The sequence below is a fragment of the Planococcus citri genome, chromosome 1 (genome assembly GCF_950023065.1).
Source record: "Planococcus citri chromosome 1, ihPlaCitr1.1, whole genome shotgun sequence".
NCBI classification, from domain to species: domain Eukaryota; kingdom Metazoa; phylum Arthropoda; class Insecta; order Hemiptera; family Pseudococcidae; genus Planococcus; species Planococcus citri.
In genome coordinates, this window is record NC_088677.1 from 34,293,380 (window position 1) to 34,318,620 (window position 25,241).

Here is a 25,241-nt window from a genome sequence, read left to right on the forward strand (position 1 = left end):
CCGTCATCATCACTTGTAGCGATGTAGGTATTTAGGATTAGCGAAACAATATGTAAAATGCAAAACCGAAATGAATCACAAAAATGAATAGGTGTACATTTAATAATAAAACAATAATGTATTTAAAAATATTGCACCTTATAAAATATCGAATGAATGATGGTTACACTTGGAACATCTATAGGTACAGATGAATTATTTAATAATTTATCTGGTTTACCTTATACAATGTATGCACTTCATGATAAGTCAGTCTATAATACCAGAGTAATAAGTAAGCGGATGAGAATTGATCGTCAACCGAAATTAATTGTATTGAAACCTTGTTTCCAAAAATATCATAATCCGAATCACATTCTGATTCTAAAAAATACAACAATAAAAATACATAATAGGTATAATAATTATGAAATGATAGAAAAAGAAAGAAGAATTCATCTCTACACACCAATCACGACGTAAAAAAAAATACTAATATAAAAATTATAAAAACAAAACAACATCTTACTCGTACATACATCTTATCACATTTATTCAAAAAAAAAAAATAATAATAATAAAAAAAAGAAAGTTCTATCGAATAATATCGTTGGACAAAGAAAACTAGCCTAGTTGTACAAAATGGTAAACAGTCAGAAGCGTTACCGATAGTTACAGCATTGTTCGGTCATCATTTAACAAACAATTGAGTGAAATATGAATTGACTGATGGAATACTTCCATTCCAGCGCGAGACGCTAATCTTGGCAAGATGAGGAAAATTTGTTCAAAAAAAAAAATTAAGTTACACGTTACTAAGCGTATTGACATTAAACGAATTTGATCTTTGTTGAGAACAAGAAACTTATAATATAAAATATAACAAGGGTAAAATTATTTCTGTAAATTTATCGAATTCATATTCATTTGCGTGAATTCGTTGACGACTTCGGTGAACGTTCGATCATTTTCATTGTCTTCAGTGTCCCTCATTTCTTCATTTAATCGTCCTAATCTTAATCTGTAATAAATAATACCATTTAAAAGAACCATCCTTGAACGAACTTTAATTTAAAAGAAGCAAGCCATAATGAATTGTACTGACAAAGTAACAATATCCGCATTTGTTTCTCTCACAGCGACATCCAACGGACTCAAATCATCGATATCTTTCAAATGTTGATCAGCTTTATGTTTCAATAGTAAACTAACTTGAGACGTATGATCTAAATAAAAAAATTAGTTGAAAACTTGAAATAATGAACACCGAACAATATCCTATTTTTGTAAATTGACTTACTCAAAGATGTGGCCAGATACAATGGAGTTTTAGAATCCGCATCTTGAACATTTATTTTAGCCGAATTAAGTAGAAGATATTCGCAAGCCATAACGGATCCCTAAACCATTTCCACATTACAGCAAATAAATTCAAAGTTCAAGGTGATAAATTAGAAAACTTACACTCTTGACTGCTTGATGAAGAGCTACTCGATTTCCATCTTCAACATTGATCCAGTTCGGATCAGCACCGGCAGCGAAAGCATGGCACATCACAGGTAAATTATGCGCACCCGATGCTCGATACAGCAGCAAGTTCGGGCTGAGCTTAGATATGTCTTCTTCGGCCACTAAAAGAAAACAAAATCGCAAAAAATGATAACATGAAGAATGTGTATCCTTAATACGAATTTCTGAAATAAAAGACACTTTACCATCTTCACTAGTAACTGAATCGTCGTCACTACTGACAAATATAGGCGCCTCTGGTAAATGCTCGTTGATATTCGCTCCGAAAACTAATATTGATTTTTCACTACCAGATGACTGTCTATCTTCTTTAGTATCATTTGATTTTGAAGATTGTTTTTGAGGTCTACGACGCAATTTACGTACGCTCCACTTTCTAGCTACTTCTTTTCGCGCTGGGTTATTGTTGTTGTGATTCTGAACAGCAGGACTCCCGTTGATGCTTTTAACGAACGATTTTTGAATGTATTTCGCCTTAATCCACGCTTCGCGAATGCCACTAAAATAGAAATAACAAAAATTATATTTTTGTGCGCAAAAAAACTACTATTATTAAGTCATGGAATGTAAAAACCTTTTGCATTTAGGATAAGCTCGCGTTACGTTTTCAGGAACATTTTTTTCGTATATTTCGTTGACGATGTCGTTACCTAGCTCAGCCATTACTTTCAAAATTTCCAATTCCCAATCGTCTAATTTCAATGAACGAACTTTACTGTATTGAACTCCTAGACCACGATGAACGCCGCAACACTCTGTACACACGATACAGATATAAGTATTGAATCAATGATGAAATAATTTGATTGCAATAAATTTTGGAGAAATTTACCAATGCATAATGTGATTCCTAAATTGATACTGGCCCAACAAGGATTTGAATCTCCACAATCACAGCATTTATCATTTCCTGGTATTTTCTGTAGCATTTCCCATACTCTATAATTTTAATTATTAAATTAAACTGTTTCCATACTTCAAACCATTGATATTATGTAAACATCACACTTTCGTACTTTGGTTTTTGCGATTGAGGTATACTTTCCAATAGATTATTATTCGATTGTTTTTGACACTCTTCAGACGAATTAAGGCTATGAGAATTGCCTTGTATTGCCGAACCAATACCTTGTTGCAGAGCTTTAATCCATGTTTGATACATTTGTTCGGTATCAGCTTGCAGCATGTGGCTTCTACATATAAAACAATGACAATTTATAAGTAAAACCATTATTAAAAAACACCTAGGTACGTGTCTTTGTTAGCTTGAGAATCTTACTTCGAAGGGGAAAGGATTTCGAAACAAAATCGTCGATCAAACTCAGCGGAAACCGGTCGTACAGTACACAGTTTTAGATCCTCTTCCATAACGGTAACATCGTCTCCTAATGACGAGTAATTAAGAAAATGAAAAGAATACACTGGTATTTGAAATTAATTCACAGAATTTCAATAAACAAACCTGTTCTTTTTCTATACAAAAGCTGGTTGTTAGTCAAATAAAACCATCTTCTGTTCCAAGTTTTAAACGCGTTCGATGATCTTTTGAAAAGGTATCCTTCCATTAAATAACCACCATCCGGACGATTTTTTTCATCATTATCGTAAGTACTAACGTGATTATGGTAACTTCCAAATTGCTTCTCAATTTTAGAATTTTCTTGTTGCATGTCACCTATTTCGTTGTCTAATTCATTCATAAACGAACCAATCTCTCCGAAGAGATCATAACCTTGATGAAAATATGTATTGCAAGCTCTCAAATAGGATGATAACTGCGAGAAAAAAAACCATAAAACAATTAATTCGAAGAGTTGACCATAAATATGGTAATAAAATGATTAAACATTCATTACCGCAGCCATGAGCTCGGGTTTTTTCTTCATGTTCAACATTGTGACTGAACGTACATGGTCCAAAGCTGTGTGCCTGAAGCACGTACGAGATGCTGCTAACACGTTATCAATTTCTTCCACTTCTTGGGGACGTGATTTTGAAGCTTGAGCATTTCGTAACAAAGAAGAGTCGTAGTCGCTGGATACTTTTTCGAAATGATGATGGGATTCTTTGCAAGCTTTAATGTTACTGTACGACAAGAACAACAAAGAAACGCCAAAATGAATAACGTTATAATATCAACGGTTCGTACGGAAAAGATTTTAAATTACGTACTCTTTTAAAAACGAACTAAAATTATTCAATATTGTTTTGGCGGCTTGTTCCAATAATATGTTTTGAAATTTGTTCATGTCGTGGAACACATCGATGATCTTGGAGAAATTTTTCTTCGACTTCTGATCGTTTTTGAAACACAGAGCCATCTCCCATAAGCTATTGGTAAATTGAGACTGCTGATTTGCATAATTTTTGCCACTGTCTATCATGGATGAGCACATCTTTATCACCTAAAATTACATAAAAATTAGTTCATGTTCAAAATCAAATATATACTAGAAGCAAAACAAAAAAATTCACTCACTTTTTCGAGTCGTTGTTCGAGTATTTCTATTTCAGATTCTTGATTTTCAATGAGTGTTCTGAAACATAGTTCGAATAATAATACAATTGAAATTTAATGAAAGCTTTCGATGAGGGATTAGGTAAGATGGTTTACCTGAAACGAGGAGAATCTTGAAAACAATCATCTATTTCCGGAGGAATCATTTTGATCACTTTAACTAGGCGAGTGAAATGTTATCAAACTACGCTTCGATGAGTAATTTCTTCACTAGCTTATAACAGCAATATTTTTCATGGGTGCATTATACATTGCACACATATTAACTAAATATCAACAAGAAATGTAATATTAGAATAATAAAAAATGACACATCACTTTAAAAAAAATTCACATGGGTAAGAAAAATCAATTAATAATGAGTGAAATAGTAAAATTCAACTTACAAATTTCATCAACTATTTTTCGTGAACTGAGAACCAACTGTTGATCGCGTCTCTCCACAACTTCCGTGCGGATGAGATCATACTTCTTAGGAAATATCTTCGTATAAATAACCTCCTAGACTCGAGCCTCAGTTCGCAATTCTTTGTGGAAGGTTCACCGCGTTTTCGCGACTCAATATTGAGTATTCATATTTTGTTATGATTGGGTTGTCAATGATTAATTAACGCGTAAAAACTTCATAACATCAACGTGTTAATCATCATAGAACAAAAATGATATCACAGAAAATTGGATAACTACTGAAAATCGTGATAAATTATTGAAAAATAACTATTAAACTCATCTCAACGCATCGTAACCAATGCACAATAAATTTCTCTGCGTCGGTTTATCCGATTCAAATTTCAAATTAATCAAATTTTCATTAATTAAATTTCTAAATGAGTGACCAATACATACATAAACAACAACAACAATAAAACAAAAAAAAACTGATGAACGTATAAGTCGATAGTCGATACTTTTGAAAATCGATGTAACATCGATATCGACATTTCATAAAATCGAAATATCGAGATTTTATTGATAATGATAAAAAATAATGATAAAAATCCGCATAAATTTTTGATCACTAAAAATTGCTGGAAAATGTCGTAGAAATTTAAATTGTGATCGATTTCTTAAATGTTTAGCTAAAATTAATAATGTGTTGATCCACATCTAGTCATTGCATAGTAGTTAGTAATTAATGTACGTAATATTTTCAATGAATTTTTTGTATCCGCAATCCATTTATAGTTACCCTGCGAAGCTCTGTAAATCATCAATCATGTGTACCTGAACCTGAACACTCTTCTGCAATCTCTTCGAAAACTACCTAGAGGCAACAACTGAAAAATATGGAGGATTTAGTCTGCTATTTATCCCAATTCACTGATTATTTACTTGTAAGAACAATAATACATATGTACCTAACTCGAATAGAACTATAGATATGTGTTTGGTGTATGTACCTGACAAGCTACTGGTCTACGAGGACGTAGGTGTATTTAGGTAATCAAATCGATATTTCTTTTTTTCAGAATCAAATCATAATCCTGAAGCATGAAGCAAATACAACTCTTGAAAGCTGTTTGCGTGAGACGAGAGATATGGTTGTCTATGTATCGTCAAACACATCCATTGAAACCTTACTTACTAACATTCAAAATCATTTGAATCAGCTATACTTACAATTGATAATTATTCCATATCAAAACTCGTTCTATGTTCCAAATGGTGTCAATCATTTACGAAATTTTTCGTACTCCATTCGACTATGTGAGTATTACTGAAAATAACGAATTTACAGTTCATATATCAAATTTATCTATAAATAATTTGTCCGTATCCCGGTGAATTTACAGGGAATAGAAGCCATGCTGTAGCTGGACTTGCTGGGTTTTTCGTTGGAGGTTGTTTATTCACCTTGTTAGGTCAGCATTTATTCACTCGAACGAAGTACTTAGCTCCTATGAGAGCTGTGGTGGCGAAAAATGACAGAGGAGTGCAGGCAAGTGTTATTGGAACAGTTTTTGATTCATCTTTTAAATTCAATAATAATCCTTATTCTTCTCATTCGTATATGGCAGGGCATTAATTATTTCGAAGAGGCTTCTATTCCTCTTCTAAGTAACGCTGATGAAGTTCTGATTCACGTGAAAGCTGGTTCTTTAGATCCTATTGATATTCAGATTGCTCTAGGACATGGAAAAGTTTTAAGAGAACTGTTCAACAATAATGTCTTGGTTCGTATCGGTTTTTCCAAGTTAATTTTGTGAATTATTGTTGAACTTATGTCTCTTCAATGTAAATATTGTCGTTGTAGAAAAAACGAAACGATTATCCCATTATTTTGGGTCGTGACTGCGCCGGAGTAATTGTTGAAATAGGCCAAAATGTAAAAAAATTCGAGGTTGGTGACGAAGTTTGGGCAGCTGTACCGTATTGGATGACTGGTACTTTAGCTGAGTATGTAGCTGTAAAAGAATGTTTTGTGGCTCACAAACCCGAAAGATTAGACTTCTTCGACGCTGCCTCCCTTCCATACTCTGGTTGTATCGCTTTAGATTGTGTGAAAAATCGAGCAGGAATCGTTGATTCGTGCATTGGAAGAGGGAAAAGGTATTGTAATAATCTGTCCAACAGGATTGCTACCTAAAAATATGCATAACTCGAAGGATATTTCTTTATTGGCACAGGGTACTAGTTCATGCCGGAAATACTGCCATCGGCTGTATTATTATCCAGTTGTGTTCCATTTATAATGTTAGTATAACGACATCGTGTATGTCTCAAGCTGTAAATAAAATGTTGGATGCCGGTGCCCAAAGCATATTGCTTTTAGACCACATGAGCCCAGATTTACCGCAATCTAGACGGTAAATATTACGAAATGAAGCGAATGTTGAATCATAATCATTGTTTATAAGTCATTACTAATTATTATTTCATTTCTTTTCTATTCCAGTTACGACATTGTGTTCAATACTGTAGGCTCAGCAGCTGAAGAATTTTGCGTCAATATGGTGAGAAATGATGGCTTATTAATAAATGCATCTTCCGAATATTATATACCTCAAGATTGGGATGGATATTTGTTGTGTAAAATTTATTCATTTTGGTTGAAAATCCTTCAGGTAAATCTTCATTTGTTGTTATATGTATTCTTTTCATGAAAACTTTATTCATATGTAAGTGTATTGACCGTATTTACTTTTTCAATAGAAATGTGGAGTCAATTTATGGAAAGATGTGCCGCTGAATTCTAGCATATTGGACGAATTAAGCGAACTTGTAAATGAAGGGAGACTGTATCCAGTCACCGATAGTGTATTCAAAGTGAAGTCTTGTGAAAGAGCATTCTGGTTTCTCAATTCAACCAAAGTAGTCGGAAAACCTGTGATATATTTTAAGTGAGCATCAAAATCTGTTATACGTATTATTTGTTTATTCAATTGCTATTTTTTATTCTACCAAAATGGTTATATTTTCTAGTACGCATGGAGATACTGGGTTCAATTAATTCATTTTTATCTGAATTGGGGGAATGAAACGTCGTCGTGGTTTTTCCAAAGAATAACAACGATTGACCTTTGGAATTGAAGTAACGTAGGTTAAACCTCATTCAAGATAATGATCTCATCTCTGTTGTAGTTTAGGTAGATAATAGATTATTGTAAAATTATAGCATTTAATAAATCTCGAAAAAACCGTTGTAAATGTAGGGATAATACATTATGCTTTTATTACTTATAGTAGTTAATATGGACTTAGATGCTTTGTGTGTTTGAAATTTTACTTCCCCCTTCCTTAATTTTTAACAAAGTCTTAATTGTTTTATCGTTTGGATTTTTATTTAGGTAATGATACGAAATACAAAAAGTGATTGTACTATAATAAGTAGTGACCAAAGATATATTCTGTAATGATTATTTATATACGTGGAGGTTTCCTCATTTTCCAATGATTGTTGAAATTTTAATTCGTAATCATGAACAACACTTTGTGATCAATGTGTGTAATACGTATCAGAAAAAATTTCGCTATGAAACTTGATGTAATGGTGTTATGAAAAATAAATCATTTTCTATGCGAGTATTTCTTTAATAAACATTTATTGAAAATTTTCAATTTTAACGAAGTTCAACGTTTAAATTTCTAACTGCCGCTGCTCCGATTCTCAAGTGAAGATGATTCGTTTCAGTTTTGGTTAAAGGTCTATCCATATGTCTGTATACTATACGGTATGTATGACTCATACGCTGTTTTTTAGGGTGAAAAAATTCGTTACTTAGTTTAACCTGAAAAAAAGAACAATATTATACAAATGCTTAATTACATATAAGCACAGTCACATTTCAAATTCGTGTTTTGAATACCTGTTCAACAACATCGCCACCTATTTCTCTAACAAGGTCGTAAAAATCGTTGTGAGAAAAAGGTTGATTTTCAGGGAGCCAAAAACTCAAGTCAAATAAACACGGAGGATTTGTGCTAACTTCCTGCAAGAAAATAAAATCGTTTACAACGTGAAATTCCAACATGTTTGATGCTACGTTATTAAAATTTCAATTTTACTTTATAAGCGATTAGGTCGTCTGGACCAGCATTTTCAAACTGGGAACTAAATCCGCTGTCTTCGCTCCAAAAATACCTAATATCTGGAATTTGGTAACGTTGCATGGCTAAACGTTCTAAGCCTAAACCGAATGCCCAACCTATGCGATTTCCAGCTCCGGCTAAAATTGAAATATTTTATTAAATTTCCGCAAATCAACTCGCGAAGAAGTATTCGTCATAGTTACCAGATTTTAATATATCATGTCTCGTAATTCCACAACCTAATGTTTCTGTCCATTGGCCATTCAGTTCTATTTCTAATTCCCAAGAAGGATGAGTGAAAGGAAAATATGTCGATACCCATCTACTTTTAAGATCTGTAAAAAATTAAAAATAGTTATGTGGTATCTACTAATTAATTATCTCTCTAACACCGATGATTAAAAATAACCAAGTAATGATGATGCAATACCTTTTTTATACAAATTACGAATTAATCCGAGCAGAGTTGATTTAAGATGACTTTCCATAAATTTAGTTGCTTCCAAAGTATGTTCTTTTTGCTTCTCTTCGGTTTCTTCAGAGCTAGTACTTTCAAAAACCGGAATCTTCTTACCAAGTACGTTTTCGATCTGAAATTAAAACATCATTGAATTCAGTTTAATGATAATGAAGGTATAAATGTATTGAAAAATATTTCATCTTATTACCTGTGTTTGGTCCAAGGAATAAACACCGTCAGCTTGATGGAAAACTGGATAATGTGTTTTATCTATTTCATCTCTTCTATATACGTCGCCAAAAACAATGAAATTATCTAATCCCATTTGAATTAACTCAAACTGATGAGCAGTGGTATGAGCCCTCAACATGAAATCCTTATTCACATAATAACAATCGCTTTTCTGACGACTAACATGGTCTTCAGGAACCAGCAAAGAATCGAAATTTTCTTTAACGCTAACCACAGGATGAATATCATCGTAAATAGAGAATATTGGATTGCCAGTTCTGCCGATGAAGTTTGAATATATGTAATTTACAATATTCTGTTTCGTTAAGCATATAGGATGGTGCTCACGATTGTATAAATTTTTACCGACAAATGTAAGGATTTTAGGTGTTACATTGGTGAACTCATCTTTCTGGTAGGTTTTTCCTTTGATTGTTATGGATTGAGAGACTGAATTATTCTCAGCTGCTGTTTGACTACAGAAGAGCCGGTAAAATTGTCCAAAGCGTGGATTCAGAATTTTCATCTTGCATGAAAAATAAATTGAATTTTTAGATGAAGTTGAAAATGTCTTAATACTAGAAATTATATCTCACTTATTTTCATACTAATGAAAGTCACATTATATACATTTTAAAAAGCAAAATCAAATTTTTTATTTTTTCGAAGAATTTTTCAAATTTTGATAAGAATCTCTTTTTATCAATTTTTTATTCGTCATTTTTTGTTTTCATCACTCAAACGACATCTGCATAACTTTCACCGTACTATAATTTTCCCCTTGCATCTCACTTGAACCTCCACTCACCCTCCCATCACCGGCTTTCCAGTGTCATTTTTGTTTTGGTTGAGAAATGTGGATACATTCCGCGTACCGCGTTTCGGATTCGGAAGCCATATTTATCTTGTGATATATGCATTTTTTATATTATTAGACTAATATTATGTTATTAATCGTTTGAAACGATATAATTAATATAATTTTACGTGTTTGACGAAAGTTGATTGGATTTTTCAACGTATATATTTCAAGTAAGTGTACTTACAGCGAAAGTTTCTTAATAAATTGTCAAAATGGCGGGAATATGCTTCCGTGTAATGATTTGTTTTGATATGGAAGCTCTGTTGAAGCGAATTTTCGATGTATTTTTATCGAACTATACTCTTTTCGGCGCATATTGAAAGAATGATGCGTTTTTAAAGATGATTAACCTCAAGTTTAATTCTATTCTTGAAGGGAATGAGAGCGTCCAGTGCTACAGTAAAATAAATATTTTTATCTGTACTTATTTTACGGAGCAACTTTCGTTGCACATGAAATAAACACTGGTAGTTTAATTACATCTATGCCTATGCGTTTATTTTCAGATATATAGCAATGAGCGAGAAGAAAGAAGTAGAAGGTGGATCGAAAGCTGACGACAGCAAGGAAAAGGAATTAGTCGATGAGAAAAAGACGAAATCTAAAAAAGGGAGTACCTCGAAAAAAGCGAAACAGAATAATGCAGTAGAAGAAACCAATGACGATTCTAAAGAGCCATCTTCCTCAGAAAAGGAAACTACTGCTGAGGCACCGAAGACTAAGAAAGCTTCGAAAAAGTCCAAAGAAACCCAGAACGGCGATGAGGAGCAGGAGGAATTAGATGATGATGTCGAAGTCAAAAAGAAAAGTATGATTGCATTGTTTTAATTTTCAGTATTACCAGTGATCATGTTTTTTTAAATGCATATGTTTATTTTTAAAGTTCCTTTGCTCGACCAGCCACCGATTATCGAAGGAAGTCGAGTACGTACCTGTGTTTTAAAACCTCCAGCTCCTGAGCCTAAGCAAGTTGTCGACGTTCCCGCTGGAAAAGGAAAACCTTTGGGTAAAATTCCTATCGTCAATCAAAGACTGAAGGTAGGCCTGTTTCAAAAGTAATTCCAGTGTGAAATTTCACTGGTTTAGATTTCAAATTTGAACATTTTTTATTTACATCTTGTATTTAATTTTCAGCGTTTAAGAATCACAACAATAAAGAATTTACATCGATTAATATTCGGTCGTATTGGGAAAATTTCGTTAGTACTTTCCAATATTCAAAAGTTCAAAGGTTTTCCTTTTGCCGAAGACTCCGACGACTATAACAGAAAAGCGACCGCACTTAACAAGTTAGTCTGAACTTGGTTAGCGATCTTAATTAACGTACCTAATGAATTCCTTCTAACTTGTGTAATTTTATTACTTTCAGACTGCATATGGATGAACTGAAAGAGTTGGTTTTCTCTTTCGATTTAGATATGAAGCTCAAAAAGAAAGACGAATGTGCCAAAGAAATTTTGAACTTCCTAGTTTCGCCCAAAACTTCCGAAAAGACTCAGAATGCTTTTATTAGCCATCCGAAAAGAAAAGCTACGAAACGGAACTATTTCGATGCGTAATATTTTCATGTTCTTATTATCGTACAATGTAATCGAGTACTTGATGAATTAGGAAGAAATAATTCTTGTTGTTTGTAGTGATGTGGATGATGCAGATAATAAGAAACGAAAGAAGCCTAAACCTGCCGCAGAAGCGAAAAAAGAAAAATCTTCGGAAGATGATGAAGCAGCTAAGACAACAGCGAAGTCTTCGAAAGCAAATGAAAAAAGTCCCAAAGCTGATGAAGCGTCGGAGAAAAATGATGATCAGGATAATAGTAATGTAAGCAGTTACTACTATTCCAGTAGCGATGGTATTTCAATATTCAACTTCTCTCATTGATTAATTTTGCAGGAATTGAAGAAACCGGCCAAAAAACGCAAACGTAATCAAATAATCGAAGAAGAAGATAATAAAAAAACTAAACAAGATGAAAAATCCGATGGCGAAGAGGACGAATCCGAAGAGGGAAACGCCGCAACTGCCGCAAGTGATTCACAATCTCCAAAAAAAAACGCCAGCAAAAAGGATAAGCTGAGTGTAAGAAACCGTTGTAAAATTACCTGTACTTAGTTTCTTATTTCATTTTACTTTTTTTTCTTTTTTTTTTTGGTTTCCAAATTTTCATTATGATTTGTTTTATTTTTTTTTCTTTCTATTCTGGGATGGAAAACATTAACGTACCATTTTGTTTTGTTTTATTATGATTTTCAATGCACAAGTATGCGTATCAAATATTTGATTTAACCATTAAATAAGCAATGTAAAAATTGGTGTCGGTGATTAAAAAGTTAGAACCGGATGATAAAGGGGTTAAAAAAGAAGTTCTGTGTATTTTTGTATCGAAATGTGAATCCATTTATGCACAGAGTTATTTCGCGAAATAGTATTTTATAATGAATTGTCGTGTAACGTTCACATGGAATTGTAGGATGAAGAATTGACAATTTTCTTAAAGAGAGTTTTAGCCGATTTAAATTTGGAGAATACTACAATGAAGACTGTATACAATTTAATTAGTTCCGAGTACCCGACGTACGACTTTTCCCAGAAAAAACGTTTCATCAAAGGTGTCGTTAAATCGGTAAGATAAGAATGCCGGTAACTAACGATTCGTGGTTTTCATAGTTATTTTTTTTTCTTAGACGATTTAACCGGGTTTGGTTTTGGATTAATATGTAATTATTGATACGCATATTTAGCATTTTTTCGTAGATCGTTTAAATTTCAACTACTGTCGCATTTTCTCAGTTTTCATGTTTTCAAGTCCATCTTGTCTAATGGGTTGTTTTACATTTTCAGCTAATCCAGTAACATGTTCGTTCAGTTTCAGTACATGCCTACATGGATATTGGAACGTTCATTAGATGAATTAAGTACCTTTCTTTTCTTTTCGCACGTAGAGTAGCTTTTTCAGTTTTCATTTCATGTGTGCGTATGTTTAAGAATTTCATTTGTTATATTTTCGATTTAAATTTATACTATGTGTTAGAAATTATCGAATTTTAGTATTGTTTTTCCTCTTCCTTTCCCCCCTTTTTTAAAAAAACTTGACCTGTTCTCTTTATTTCCTACCTTGATATCTTAATTTTATACAGCGGTATACCATATTATTATTTTTATTATTTTACATAACATATTAGGTACCTAAGTAGTAGGTATTGATTATAAAACCTTGATTGTATATAAGCCCGATATTGGCCAAAAATTGGATTTATTTTTTTTTTGTTTTTGAAAGTTGAAAACTTCTGCAATAAAATTTATTGTGTATTATAACTTTTAATTTCTATTTTCTTATGACATGGAACTTGCATTACATGTGGAGTAATCTTCGTCAACTTGAGCAATAATAAAATCACTTTGTTATAAGATACGATAAGTCAACGCAATTATTGCTATAGCTCGTTACTTCTCGATTATAATTCTTTTACACCTATCCACCTTTGAATAGTCAAGGAAACAAATTCTTGAATGCGATGTTTGGGATTACCAAGGTAACAAAAAAAACAATTATTTTTCTCAGATGAAAGCATGTATTCGTTGAGAAATCGACAGTTCATTTATTCGGTGGCAATGTTCGGTATTTAATTATGGATAAAAATATGGAATTGGATTCGCATGTACTCGACAGGTATATTGTGAAACGCAGAATCGGTAAAGGGGTAAGTTGAAGTAATTTTATGGGAAAACCACCCTGGATTGAAATTATTCTTAAATCACCAGAATTGAAATTGAACGCCATTTTCATAATTTTCTTCCATGTATCTTTATTTAATACTCACATCGTAATAACAATGACGAAAGGTCTGATATACAATTTCAATTACCTCAATACACTTAACTTATGTTTGTTTCTCATCATCACCTAGATTTTCACACATGAAATTTATACCATCCAATATTGCGTACTATTTTAGGCATATGGAATTGTTTGGAGAGCAATTGATAAGAAATCAAAAACTGAGGTAGCTTTAAAAAAGATCTTCGACGCTTTTCAAAATAAAACCGATGCTCAAAGAACATATAGAGAAATATTTTATCTCCAAAGGTTCAGTGAACATCCAAATATTGTTCGACTATTTCACATTCACCGAGCGCTCAATTGTAATGATATTTACCTCGTGTTTGAATACATGGGTGAGCATTATTGAAAACATATACCTATACCTACTCAAAACAGATTTAAGAACAGAAAAATTGAATAAATCTCTATTTTTTCCAGAGGTGGATCTTCATAAAGTTATAAGAAAAGGTAATATTTTGAAGGATATCCATAATCGTTACATTATATATCAAATTTTGAAAGCCATTGCCTACATACACTCGGCGAATGTAATCCATCGAGACTTAAAGGTAAAATATTTCAAATTTTTTGTTCATGTAGGTAAGGTACCTACCTACGTAGGTTTGCGTTTCTTACACAAAGTTCATGCAGTTGCCACTCAATATAATACGTTTAATACCCGGAAAATGTTATCGTTAAATCATTTCCCTCTCGAAATTGCGTGTCAATGTCCTTCCCTCGTTAATTACCCTTGGTTTGCTTGCTTTGTTAAAGCCAGCCAATATACTGCTGAACAGCGAATGCGTTTGTAAAGTGGCAGATTTCGGCTTAGCTAGGTCAGTTCAGGAACAAAATTCTTCATATGGTGAAAGATATGATCCTTCACTTACAGATTACATCGCGACGAGGTGGTACAGAGCTCCTGAAATTTTAGTCGCATCAAAAATGTAAATTCAATTCATTATTATACTGAATATATTTTCATAAAATGTAGTATTTATAGATACCTAATTATCAATTAATCACATCTAGGTATCAAAAAGGAGTTGACATGTGGAGTATCGGTTGTATCTTAGCAGAGTTGTTATTAGGCAGACCGTTATTTCCAGGATCTTCCACAATTAATCAAATTGAATTAATTATGTCGACAGTGCCACCGAAATCTAAAGCTGGTAATAATCAAAGATCACAAGCGATCCCTTTCTATTTTTGGATAATTTTAATGCGATAAAAAATATCCCATTTTTTCAGATATCAAAGCGATTTCCACAGGTTACGGGAAATCACTATTGGAAAAATTTACTTTCGTTAAATCACATACGCTGAATAAGAAATTAAGACACGTCGACGAAGATGCCTACGATTTACTTTCCAAATTATTGGTTTTCAATCCGTTGCATCGAATTACATCTACAATGGCCTTAGAACATCCTTATGTTAATATGTCGGTTTAGTTATCAAACAATTTTAGAAATCCTACTGGTATTTCGCTGACTTTTTTACTTTCCTGTTGACAGTTTTTTAAACAAACAGGATATCATTCCAATTTCTCCAGTGACTCCGGCTGTTAGAGATGATACCCAATTAACGGTGGACGAATACAGGCAAAAATTATACGATGCCATTAGTTTCAATGAATTTACTACGAAAAGAATCAATAGTTATATTCAGTTCGTATTTCTTTCAAAAATTTTGTTCTTCTTTAATTCGATATGAAATTACATATGTTATTTTTTCATGTTTTCACTCAGAAAGTCTTGTAATTTGGTGAAAAGGAGCGCAATACAAAATTCGTTCACGACAAAAAGTTATAAATCAAGTGCAAAATCGACTGAAACTCTGCTAAAACGACAACTAATAAAATCTAGTTTTCCACCATCTCAACGAGTATTTTAAAATGATTTACAACAATTACAGGTAGGTAACTTACATAATTGAATATAATTTTCAATAATTTTAATTAAAATATTGTTTCAATGTAAAGACTAGACTGCACGAAAATTACTGTCCTTGAATGGAAATACGCATAATGATAGGCAATGACACAAGATATTGATTGTATACAAAATCAACTTTATTTGATTGAACCAATAAGTATAAAAGCTATAATCTCATCAAAAACATTTTTTTTTTACCTACATTTATATAGGTATCCTAATTCCTAAGCCTATTTTGTATAGAAATGCACGAAATTGATCTCATAAAATTCAACAAAATAATAACATAAAAATAATTCAAGTAATAAAAAAAAAAAAAACAAGAAAGCAGCTTATAAAATAATTTCATTTTTAAAACTCCTTGAAAGTTCTTTATATGGCAAAACGATGGAATTCAATAGAACAACTTCGGCTGGTACTGTTACGCTGCTACCTGCACAGAGAAATTATACCCATAAAATTATAATACATGATCACCAACTTACTAAAAGATATTGTTTATGAAAATGAATTTTAATTTACTTGCCTAAAATTGTTATAGATGGATTTAGTTTGCCGTTAGAATTGAACAATGGAAGATTATCCATTTTTGCAAATGGTTTGTTTGGATTAGGATCGCATGGAGTACCTTCGACACGTGTCCAAGCACCAATTTTAGAACTCCTGCCAACTACACTGTATAAAATCTGCACACAATTTTATAAATTTTTTACGTTTTGTATGAGAAATTTATCAAATATTGTTCAAAATAAAATAATTTCTTAAACGAGTACTTACCAAGCTGTGATTTGATATACTAGCTCCTGATAATATAATGGATTCTCGGATTCTGACACCGGGTCCTATATGCACATTGGCTCCGATACTAACATTTGGACCCAGCTGCGACAATATAACATGAATAAGTACATTACATACATTGGTATTTTTAATAAAATATTTCATCTGATACTCGAACTAACCACAGCAGTATGGTGAATATAGGCAGTTGGATGAATAAACACGTCTCCAATAATTTTAGGAATTTGTTTAATTTGCCTGTCTTGGATACCTAATCCAGTTAAACGCTCCGGATGACGTTTCTTATAAAGTTGCAAGCAATGCCTATTCGCATAAATAGCCGAACCAGCGGATTTCAATTGAGACCACCAATTTGTCGTTTGATAAACGAATGCTTTACCGGTACCTGCCATCGGGCGAAGTACTTCTTGTTCGAGTTCAATAATAGCAGAATTATTCTTAGACGTCAAATCTTCACTGTGAAAAAGAAGAATTACAAATAAATAAACAGATAATAATAAGACCATACTCGAATAGTTTGAGCTCTCACAAGAAAACTTCTTCTTTCTTTTTGAAAACTGTAGCTAGCATCTGAAATATATCCAAAGAGCAAAGGTAAACTCCGCAGTTTACCAAAGTCGAAACAAATGTTGATGGTTTCTCTACGTAATGTAATATTTCACCGCTGTTTTTATCACTAACAATACATCCTGTAAATATCAATGTTCAAAATTAGGTATGTAGGTACGTTTACGAAGCCAATTTCGAAGAAAGAAATATACCAACCATAATTCACGGATTGATTTCTAGTCGCTTCTGTTCCTAGGACAACAATCAAAGCTTCTTTTTCTCCGTAACAATCGCACATTTCTAAAAGAGGAAAATCACCGCAAACGTCACCATTGATGACGAAAAATGCGGTTGGATTTCCGCAGCGAATCTGATCTCGAAAATGATACATGCCTCCTCCAGTTCCCAACGGCACGAATTCTTGTAAATATCTGAAACGAGGAGGTAATTATTACTGACTGAATAAACTCTCAATCGACGACCCAACAACTGTATGGATTCAATTTACCTTATAGCAATTTTATATTCTTGTATCATCTCTTGGACAAACGAAATGAGATCTGATTGAGGATAGTAACCAAGAAGAATTATTTCTTTTAGCTCTGGTATGCGAACGCATGCTTCTATATGGTGTTGAATTATAGGTAAGCCAGCAACAGGGAATAAAGGTTTTGGTATATCTAACGATAAAGGTCTGAATCTGGTTCCTGTAGCAAAAAATTAGTTGTAAGTATACTTATCAAAATAGAATAATAGAGGTTTTCGTTGTCAATCCTACCTTTCAAAGGACCACCAATTAAAATGACTGCTTTCAGCATAATTCTGCTGGGAAAAATATTATAAGATGACTTTCTGCAAACTATTTACACGTAGAATATACCTAATGTTTTTCATTTAATTACGAAGGATTAATTAAAATGATAAATCGCCCGATGCCCGAACCGGAGCCACACCGGAATAAACAAGCTCCAAATCATCAACAACGCAATTACTGATAACAACTGTACCGTAATTGTATATGTAAATACTTCGTAATTTCAACGTTTTTAAATGATTTTTATCGATTTTAAATTTCACTTTTTCAAAGTTTTGGTGTGTCATGCCACTGCGTCCTGCCCTGCGGCTGCGTCTGTCTTTTAAATTTCATTTCTGCGTTCACTCTTTCAATTCGACGTTCATTGCATTCATCTCTCAACTCTCATCCTCAATCCTCATCCACGAATTCATCATAAATTTCAACTTTCAAGTTCACCGAGTCTTTCTCGAGTCTTGTAGGTAAGGTACGTAAGGTAGCTGATTTCTACATTTTTTTTTTCATTCTAATCATTTTTTGTAAAACTCTGAATAATTTTTAAATTAATTAAATTTCAACCTGCTTTATGTAAATTAATATTTTCATCATTCATTATAGTTGAAAATCTCGTTCTTGTTTCGTTTCGTGAATATAAATATAACCTGCGATTTTCAATGCTCCATTTGATTTGATTCGTTTTTTTTTTTTTTTTTTTTTTTTTTTTTAGTAATTCAGAAAAATTTAATGAGTTAGAACGTTCAAATAATTGATGGGCTGGGCTATGACTGGGCTTAATAGTTCAAAGCAGATGGAAACGATTAATGTGCTTTTATTTTGAAAAAATGTATTACAATTGTAATAAAAACAATGATAAGAACATTAAATAAAGAAAAAGAACAATAATATGTACCAAAGTAAAAATAAATAGACGTACGGTAATAATAAAATGAAAATTTTGAAATAAGATTGCCCCAAAAAAACTACACACATACGTACAGCACAAATTGTACATTAAAATTTAAAATAGGTACCAATAGCGTAAAAGTCGACGTATTATTCTGGAATACCTACGTATCCAGATTCAGAATTTTTCTGTCCTAGTCATGATGAGGTTGATTATTCCTTTAAAATAGGTATACATAAGTAATTGAAGCCATTCCACTCTCCCTATCCCTTTCTTTCTCAACATGTTTTTTTCTTAAAGTTGAAACGCTTGACGAATCATTAAATCAAAATATATGTCGTTGTCAATTGAGGCACTTATACCGGAATAATAGTTCATGAATTCTTCTTCGGTTACCTGAAATTAAAATTTCCAATTTCAAAATAGAAAAACTGTTTGATGAATTTATGCGTCGTCGTGAACTCACTTTTCCATCAATAATACCATCTTGTTCAAATACAGCCAAGAACTGTTTCAGAATTTGTTCGTCGGTCTCTTCTCCACTTAAATATCGAGGATGCATTTTGACAGAGTACACATTTTTCAAGTCTTCAAGAGTGATTTCTCCATCACCAGTTTGGTCGATTTTTTTGAAAGCTTCTTTGAGAACCTTGATACGCATAGGAGACATGGGCGGCTGCAGTATTCAAATGAAAAATAGGTTTGTGAAAATAAATTCAAGTCGCAAAAGTGGACAGTTTTTCAAAATGAGCCGAAGATAGGTGAATATTATCAAAGCAAGGTTTACTTACGCGAATAGCGATTATAAATTCAGTCATTTCAATTGCTCCGCTGTTATCTTTATCGAATCGTGAAAATAAAATTTTGCTTTGTTCATCAGATAGTTTTAGGCCCGATTCTTCAATTCCTTTCGCAAACTCTTCGTAATTTAATGACTTATTTCCATCATCATCCATACGCCGGAACACTCTACGAATCACATGATACTTATTACAGATCAAGTATGGCCAGTATGGGTACCTATTACAGACCAAATTTAATCGTGTGAATGTGTACTTGTACCTTCCCAAACCTAAAATTCCTGTAGAACCTCTCGCGAGACAAAGATAGCGTAATTTTTCCAGAGGATCTGTGGCTTGATCTGCGAGTTTTCGAGCTAGCGATTTGTCTTCAGCTTCTTGCTGGCGAGCTGCAGCTTTTCTTTGCCACATATCGTACTTCCTAGGTACATACATATAAAATATAAATAATTGATAAGTTAAACGTTATATATTCATCATTAAAAAAATAAGAAGAAGAAAGAAAGAAAAACAGCGAAAGTTCCACGAGTGATTTTCATATTTTTAAACACGATTGAGTACCATAAGTAGGTAGGTAGCTACTGTTTAGGTTCTTGAACTTATTAAATCATTATGAACATTGCAAATTACTATTATTGATACACCGGTGCATATGATCAATTTAATCAAGTATGTTGCGTCTACTTTTCATCATAGATCAGGTATATAATGTAGAGTGCAAATCAATTATACTAGTCCGTGAGAAAAGAGCTCATTTAGTCGTTGCTGGGATGAGAAAAAAATTTTAATTTCTAAAAATTACTCGAATCTTCTCCATTATCTGTAACCATACCAGCAGATTCTAACCAGCTGTGGATGTGGGGTAAGATCTTTGAACCTCCTCTTTTTGTCGATAGATTTTCGAAAGATCGTAAAAGCAAAGGCATCTCTCAACCCATCATCGGAACTTTTGTTACCCAACCTAAAATTTGGTGGTCATGCAGACGAAATTATAATTGACAGTTCTTTTTTTTTCGACGTAACGACGACGACTAATGAGTTATTTTATTACTAATTGCAATATTTATACATAGGCACATTATTTTCAATTTTTGCCGCATAAAATGAATAAAAAGTTGATCGTTTGAAATAATTGTAAATAAGCAAGTAGGCAATTAAAATTTAAAAAATCGTATGCTGAAGTTAAGGATTTTAAATGAAATTTTCTTGTGTCAGTGTTGAACAAAAAGTACGATAGACCTATTTTTATTCGAAATAGGTATTGAAATTTGTGCAAATTAAAAATAATCACTTACCGATATAAATTTTACGAATGTCTCAAAACTCGGTAATAAGCTCAAATTGGTGTTTATTTATTAAGTCACCTATACAAAATTCAACAGTTTGTTTCGGTGTACTATTACGGAATTGACGAGGATGAGCGATAATGGATACTCAAATGAAACGATTGTTTTAACGATATGATAACACAATTGAATGAATGCCTAACCCAAAAATTCTCTGTTCGTACTTGAAGTTTTTAAACGGAAATCGAATTGTTCATGTCAAAAGATGTGCCCGACTACGTTTTAGACGGGCAATTTTCAATCTAGAACGGCACCATTCACCGAGACAAAATTATAAGCCCCACCCAAAATTGATCGATCCGAAAATATAATGCGTCTTTTCTAGTTTTTGTTGTCATTGCATCTTGAGAGATATATAAAAATTGGATTCATTTTATTAAAAATGAATAAATAGAATGAACACATCTACTCAGAAACATAAAAATTTTAAAAATAAAAAAAAAGGAAAACTACCTATTAATTTATTAGGTCACTGGAAAATTGATTTGCGTGTTCAGTTATACAAAGCACAAGCATTTTTAAGTACCTACACGCAGTACATTTCAATTCTGAGCCTTTGTATTGTACTCAAAGTTTCGCTCGCAATATTGCAACACTGAAAGCAGCTTTTTCGATCGCAATACGTTTAAATATACGTAGTCCCGCCCCAAAATTGCGAAAGATGTTGATGATTCATCTCTTTTTTTTTCTATTCGATGACGAATTCTATGACATTGAACTTGGAAAAAGACATTTTGTTACTCAAACATCCCAAAAATTATTATTGCCGTAGTACCTCAACATAATGTAGTAAGAAGGAGAGAAACAAGAAATGAAGAGGTTATATTAGGGCTACCATTATTTTTTTTCTTCGATTTTTTAATAATACAATGAATTTGAAACAAATCAAATCCTCAAAACTCTTCAACTATAGTAAATTTTTTTAATTTAATAAAATTTAATATTTGACTGAAAATCAAGTTTCCTGTGGAACTTTCTCCAATCTTTTGATTTTTGGAGACTAATTTCAAGGTTTTTTGACATGTCGCAAGCTTACAGGATTTCAATTATTTTGTTGTTTTTTGTTTTAGGTAATAGGTACTCATAATCTTCTTCAGGCTTTTTGCTTTTTTGTATTTGTTTTTTGGTTTATTTTTTTTTATAAAAAAATCTGTAAACCAAACACTTTATTAAAAACTGGGCACATTGATTTTTGAAGAAGAAATTCAATTTTCATTTTCGTTTTAACAGTGAATAAAAAAGACCAATTTTTGAAAAAATCACAACCTCCTTGTCAAAGTTACTCTACTTTAGCGTCCAATTACCTATTTCATGGATCCATGCATATTATAAAAAGAAAACACCAAAAAATGAAAGAAATCTCCGTAGCACGATTTAAATGCTTCATAAAATCAAACGAGATGATTGGTACCTAATACTTATATTCGAAGTGCGAACCAAACAGCCATAACTTGACATGGACCCAGGCTTCAATTATCACCTACTCGACTTGATTAAATTAGAAAAAAAAATCGGTCTTCTAGGTGAATTACTCGTCGTGTATGGTGCACTTTCACCAATATTGTACGTACCTATATGTCTAGCTAATTGGACATTTCGGTGGTTAGTAGCCTATGGGATAAATAATTCATCGTTGATATGACAGTTTAAGTGGAAAATTGGCTGTAAATTCATTTTCAATCGATAGTCTTTGAATAAATAAAACGTTTTTGGACGAAAAACTCATTTGCTAAAATCGCGTGTATGTTTCAAAGTTCAAAGCTTTATAGTTTAACGATTCTCTTTTTAATCCTGATGCAAAAGCCATTAAAACCATTGATATCAAAAATACATTATCGCAAATATTGCATATTTAATAGCAGACAGAACTCATAACACATTCAATAGTATATGTAGGTAGGTACAGGTACCTAGGTTAGGTTCTGATATCTATTTTATGCTTTCATTTTCATTATATACTTTGTTATAACTTCGAATTCCAGTAATGGAAGATTTTTATCGGAAACGAAAATACACTGCGGACGAGTTTATTATCTTCTGCTCTTTGCATTGCCGCCTTTCTGTAAGTAACTAGGCAGTCATCTCTACCTATAATGCGATTCAATATTCTCGCCGCATTTCCAGACTTCCAGTCACAATTTCATTCATAGAATATTGTCTGCAATGTATAACACACATAACCCATGCATAACCCACCACTACTGTGTGTCAGTTGTTAGCTAGTGGGAGTAACAATAAAAAAAGTACACCTGAGCCTGACAAACACCCTCGTTGACGCAGTTGGACATTTCCGCTGAGGTACTCGTACTTTTACGAACCGATCACACACTAATGGTACAAGAAGTACCTCCTGTGTAGCATAATTTACCAACTTAATCACAAATACCTACTTTTATTATTGAAATGTTGACATATTGTATGTATACTTCACCTCTCCTGTAATAAATATCTCTGTAAATGCACTTGGACAACATTGTAATGAATGGCCTATCTATCTATTTGAAAAATATATCTACACTATGACAGAAAAAGAAAGTGGAAAAATTATTTCTGACTGTGCTGCGACTGTGAGCGCACTCATAGAGTATAATGAATCGTTTCGATTCATTTTTTAATTGTAGTCTTATGTAACGATTATTATATTTTTTCATCAATGGATTCTTTCATTCAATTAGTTATAGCAAGATTTTAGAAAAAATTTGATCATTTGCAGAGATCTTTCTCAAAGTGTAACGAATTAGGATGTCTACTTACACTTTATTTATTTAAAAATGAAAAATTCGTTCACCAAAAGTTTAAAAAGAAAAAATACATAAGTGTCTCGTACGTAGGTGAGCTGGTAATTGGTATACGCACTTATGGCTTATCGGTTATATCCTACAAACAAAAAAGATATCTTACAAATGCAGCCGAAAAGCAATCAGTGTGAATGCACTTAAGAAAACCTTTGTAAGTAAGTAACAATTCAACCCCTCTGCATAATACATATATTAAACTGTTCGCTATAGTGTAAGGTATTAGTCATGTGCTGTACCCTAGATATCTGTTACCTACGTGAATGACCACATGGAAATAATAATGTAATAACGCGTTCGTTAATGTAGACTTATTTTCAATATTTTTTGTTCGTGTTGGTGCGAAAATGTTTATGTTTATTGCAATTACCTAATGGTTAATAATTATTTAATGTGAAAAAAATGTTTGAAGATTTTTCATCTTGTTACCACTTTGTTGCCTTTTATTAAAAGTGAGTACAAAATTTATCTAAGAATATTTTTTATAGCTAAGTATATCTAATGGCGATGTTCAAGTTATTTTAACCATGTAATAAGTGAGAATTAAGTAGGTATACCAATCAACTGGTAACTTTTGGGCATTATTAATGCATTATTTACGAGTTATAAGTGTATCTAACCCATACTGAATCCATATATCGACTTTTCATTAGGTACTTTCCATAAAGATCAAGTATACCTAGGTAGTACATAGAACTAGATAAGTATACCTTTACCTACCTACCGGTCCTATGTATTTTCCCCTGATTTCATTGAATAAAACAGGAGTGTGTGAGAGAGAGAGGTAGGGTTGCTATGGCCAATTGGGCTGTAACTCAAAAATTTGAAAATTTCCATATTGTGGATCCATGTTTGATGTTCCCATTTTTTTCGAGAATTTTGGACATGAGCGTTTTCATACATATTTTTAAATAAAACATTAAATGTTTTATCGGAATGCTCCCTTTGCAAAAATGGTAAAAATCTGCCTTCCAAAATATCGAAGTTCAGTATTTTGGATGTGTAGGTAGGTTGGAAATTGATCATTTTGATCTGAATTCACAATCATCCACGAAAAAATGTTTGCATTTTGATAAAAATCACGAAATTGAGCACGTTTACTTACAGCAGATTTTTGAACCCCTGAAAAATTTGATAAGTCGTATTCGATTATCAAGATTATTTTGAACGTTATTATGTAATTCTGCAGTTCTAATCAAAATTACATTAATTTTTTTTAAACTCAATTTTTGAATAAGTATATGTTTGATATTTCAAAGGCTTGTGCTGTTTCAAAAAAAATGAAAAAATTCAATTTAGGTACTTACATTCACTTTTGTTAAAATTTTAAGTAAAAATGTTGGTAAGCCTCCTCTAAATTTATTTTGCAAAAATTTGTCTTAA

At 32.5% G+C, this 25,241-nt stretch overlaps 7 protein-coding genes across 11 annotated transcripts in view; 4 read left to right on the top strand and 3 right to left on the bottom strand.

Annotated features, from left to right (window-relative positions):
* Window positions 1-84: 84 nt before the first annotated feature.
* On the bottom strand, window positions 85-4,861 carry CenB1A (Centaurin beta 1A). Its single transcript, XM_065344147.1, has 15 exons — window positions 4,414-4,861; window positions 4,124-4,293; window positions 3,989-4,046; window positions 3,682-3,914; window positions 3,366-3,594; window positions 2,972-3,284; window positions 2,789-2,894; window positions 2,526-2,702; window positions 2,342-2,448; window positions 2,084-2,264; window positions 1,695-2,008; window positions 1,444-1,610; window positions 1,280-1,379; window positions 1,085-1,205; window positions 85-1,000 (listed from the first exon to the last, which is right to left on the bottom strand). The coding sequence occupies exons 2-15, from the start codon at window positions 4,171-4,173 to the stop codon at window positions 874-876; spliced, it is 2,283 nt and encodes a 760-aa protein (XP_065200219.1). The 5' UTR covers window positions 4,174-4,293; window positions 4,414-4,861; the 3' UTR covers window positions 85-873.
* Window positions 4,862-4,894: 33 nt separating this feature from the next.
* Window positions 4,895-8,053, top strand: LOC135831562 (reticulon-4-interacting protein 1 homolog, mitochondrial-like). The gene is made up of 9 exons (XM_065344150.1): window positions 4,895-5,361; window positions 5,497-5,734; window positions 5,821-5,966; window positions 6,046-6,201; window positions 6,282-6,577; window positions 6,655-6,834; window positions 6,924-7,092; window positions 7,181-7,368; window positions 7,451-8,053. The coding sequence occupies exons 1-9, from the start codon at window positions 5,314-5,316 to the stop codon at window positions 7,476-7,478; spliced, it is 1,449 nt and encodes a 482-aa protein (XP_065200222.1). The 5' UTR covers window positions 4,895-5,313; the 3' UTR covers window positions 7,479-8,053.
* Window positions 8,054-8,058: 5 nt separating this feature from the next.
* On the top strand, window positions 8,059-13,425 carry LOC135831563 (protein DEK-like). 4 transcript variants are annotated; one of them, XM_065344153.1, is made up of 9 exons: window positions 8,059-8,199; window positions 10,617-10,918; window positions 10,994-11,148; window positions 11,245-11,399; window positions 11,480-11,665; window positions 11,748-11,931; window positions 12,004-12,189; window positions 12,581-12,733; window positions 12,952-13,425. In XM_065344153.1, exons 2-9 carry the CDS (start codon window positions 10,627-10,629, stop codon window positions 12,961-12,963), a joined length of 1,323 nt encoding a protein of 440 aa, XP_065200225.1. In that variant the 5' UTR covers window positions 8,059-8,199; window positions 10,617-10,626; the 3' UTR covers window positions 12,964-13,425. The 4 variants fall into 4 exon arrangements, with proteins under 4 accessions (XP_065200225.1, XP_065200223.1, XP_065200226.1 ...); XM_065344151.1 differs by lacking the exon at window positions 8,059-8,199 and adding an exon at window positions 8,984-9,134; XM_065344152.1 differs by lacking the exon at window positions 8,059-8,199 and adding an exon at window positions 10,083-10,280.
* A 123-nt stretch (window positions 13,426-13,548) lies between these two features.
* Window positions 13,549-15,864, top strand: LOC135831566 (extracellular signal-regulated kinase 2-like). Its single transcript, XM_065344156.1, has 8 exons — window positions 13,549-13,811; window positions 14,067-14,286; window positions 14,372-14,502; window positions 14,708-14,880; window positions 14,966-15,105; window positions 15,185-15,377; window positions 15,451-15,603; window positions 15,685-15,864. Exons 1-8 carry the CDS (start codon window positions 13,740-13,742, stop codon window positions 15,827-15,829), a joined length of 1,227 nt encoding a protein of 408 aa, XP_065200228.1. The 5' UTR covers window positions 13,549-13,739; the 3' UTR covers window positions 15,830-15,864.
* A 121-nt stretch (window positions 15,865-15,985) lies between these two features.
* On the bottom strand, window positions 15,986-18,207 carry Gmppa (GDP-mannose pyrophosphorylase A). Its single transcript, XM_065344155.1, has 8 exons — window positions 17,999-18,207; window positions 17,729-17,927; window positions 17,437-17,651; window positions 17,201-17,360; window positions 16,833-17,127; window positions 16,648-16,752; window positions 16,397-16,556; window positions 15,986-16,303 (listed from the first exon to the last, which is right to left on the bottom strand). The coding sequence occupies exons 1-8, from the start codon at window positions 18,036-18,038 to the stop codon at window positions 16,203-16,205; spliced, it is 1,275 nt and encodes a 424-aa protein (XP_065200227.1). The 5' UTR covers window positions 18,039-18,207; the 3' UTR covers window positions 15,986-16,202.
* Window positions 18,208-18,826: 619 nt separating this feature from the next.
* Window positions 18,827-21,538, bottom strand: LOC135831567 (calcyphosin-like protein). Of its 2 annotated transcripts, none has more exons than XM_065344158.1 (5): window positions 21,517-21,538; window positions 19,980-20,138; window positions 19,709-19,886; window positions 19,384-19,593; window positions 18,827-19,313 (listed from the first exon to the last, which is right to left on the bottom strand). In XM_065344158.1, the coding sequence occupies exons 2-5, from the start codon at window positions 20,126-20,128 to the stop codon at window positions 19,212-19,214; spliced, it is 639 nt and encodes a 212-aa protein (XP_065200230.1). In that variant the 5' UTR covers window positions 20,129-20,138; window positions 21,517-21,538; the 3' UTR covers window positions 18,827-19,211. The 2 variants fall into 2 exon arrangements, with proteins under 2 accessions (XP_065200230.1, XP_065200229.1); XM_065344157.1 differs by lacking the exon at window positions 21,517-21,538 and adding an exon at window positions 21,013-21,482.
* A 2,524-nt stretch (window positions 21,539-24,062) lies between these two features.
* Rhp (rhophilin) overlaps window positions 24,063-25,241 on the top strand; it is a 42,614-nt gene continuing 41,435 nt past the window's right edge. Inside the window, exon 1 of the mRNA XM_065344161.1 lies at window positions 24,063-24,310. The gene's annotated coding sequence lies outside the window, so the exon portion shown is untranslated. The remainder of the gene's footprint in view (window positions 24,311-25,241) is intronic.

Bases quoted from the DNA above. Each gene is read 5' to 3' on its own strand.
- CenB1A (XM_065344147.1), bottom strand. From the start codon at position 4,173: ATGATTCCTCCGGAAATAGATGATTGTTTTCAAGATTCTCCTCGTTTC. The intron at 2,009-2,083 runs GTTTTTACATTC...TTTCTATTTTAG, and splicing joins GCTTATCCTAAATGCAAAAG to TGGCATTCGCGAAGCGTGGA. The intron at 1,001-1,084 runs GTCAGTACAATT...TATTTATTACAG, and splicing joins AATGCGGATATTGTTACTTT to ATTAAGATTAGGACGATTAA.
- LOC135831562 (XM_065344150.1), top strand. From the start codon at position 5,314: ATGGAGGATTTAGTCTGCTATTTATCCCAATTCACTGATTATTTACTT. The intron at 5,967-6,045 runs GCAAGTGTTATT...CGTATATGGCAG, and splicing joins AAAATGACAGAGGAGTGCAG to GGCATTAATTATTTCGAAGA. The intron at 6,202-6,281 runs GTTCGTATCGGT...TTGTCGTTGTAG, and splicing joins TGTTCAACAATAATGTCTTG to AAAAAACGAAACGATTATCC.
- LOC135831563 (XM_065344151.1), top strand. From the start codon at position 9,034: ATGACTTTCCATAAATTTAGTTGCTTCCAAAGTATGTTCTTTTTGCTT. The intron at 9,135-10,616 runs GTACGTTTTCGA...GTTTATTTTCAG, and splicing joins AACCGGAATCTTCTTACCAA to ATATATAGCAATGAGCGAGA. The intron at 11,666-11,747 runs GTAATATTTTCA...TGTTGTTTGTAG, and splicing joins AAACGGAACTATTTCGATGC to TGATGTGGATGATGCAGATA.
- LOC135831566 (XM_065344156.1), top strand. From the start codon at position 13,740: ATGGATAAAAATATGGAATTGGATTCGCATGTACTCGACAGGTATATT. The intron at 13,812-14,066 runs GTAAGTTGAAGT...GTACTATTTTAG, and splicing joins AACGCAGAATCGGTAAAGGG to GCATATGGAATTGTTTGGAG. The intron at 15,106-15,184 runs GTAATAATCAAA...CCATTTTTTCAG, and splicing joins GCCACCGAAATCTAAAGCTG to ATATCAAAGCGATTTCCACA.
- Gmppa (XM_065344155.1), bottom strand. From the start codon at position 18,038: ATGCTGAAAGCAGTCATTTTAATTGGTGGTCCTTTGAAAG. The intron at 17,928-17,998 runs GTAGGATTGACA...TTTTTGCTACAG, and splicing joins AATTGGTGGTCCTTTGAAAG to GAACCAGATTCAGACCTTTA. The intron at 16,753-16,832 runs GTTAGTTCGAGT...ATATTGTCGCAG, and splicing joins ATATTCACCATACTGCTGTG to CTGGGTCCAAATGTTAGTAT.
- LOC135831567 (XM_065344158.1), bottom strand. From the start codon at position 20,128: ATGTGGCAAAGAAAAGCTGCAGCTCGCCAGCAAGAAGCTGAAGACAAA. The intron at 19,594-19,708 runs GTAAGTAAACCT...TGAATACTGCAG, and splicing joins AATTTATAATCGCTATTCGC to CCGCCCATGTCTCCTATGCG. The intron at 19,314-19,383 runs GTGAGTTCACGA...TTTTAATTTCAG, and splicing joins ATGGTATTATTGATGGAAAA to GTAACCGAAGAAGAATTCAT.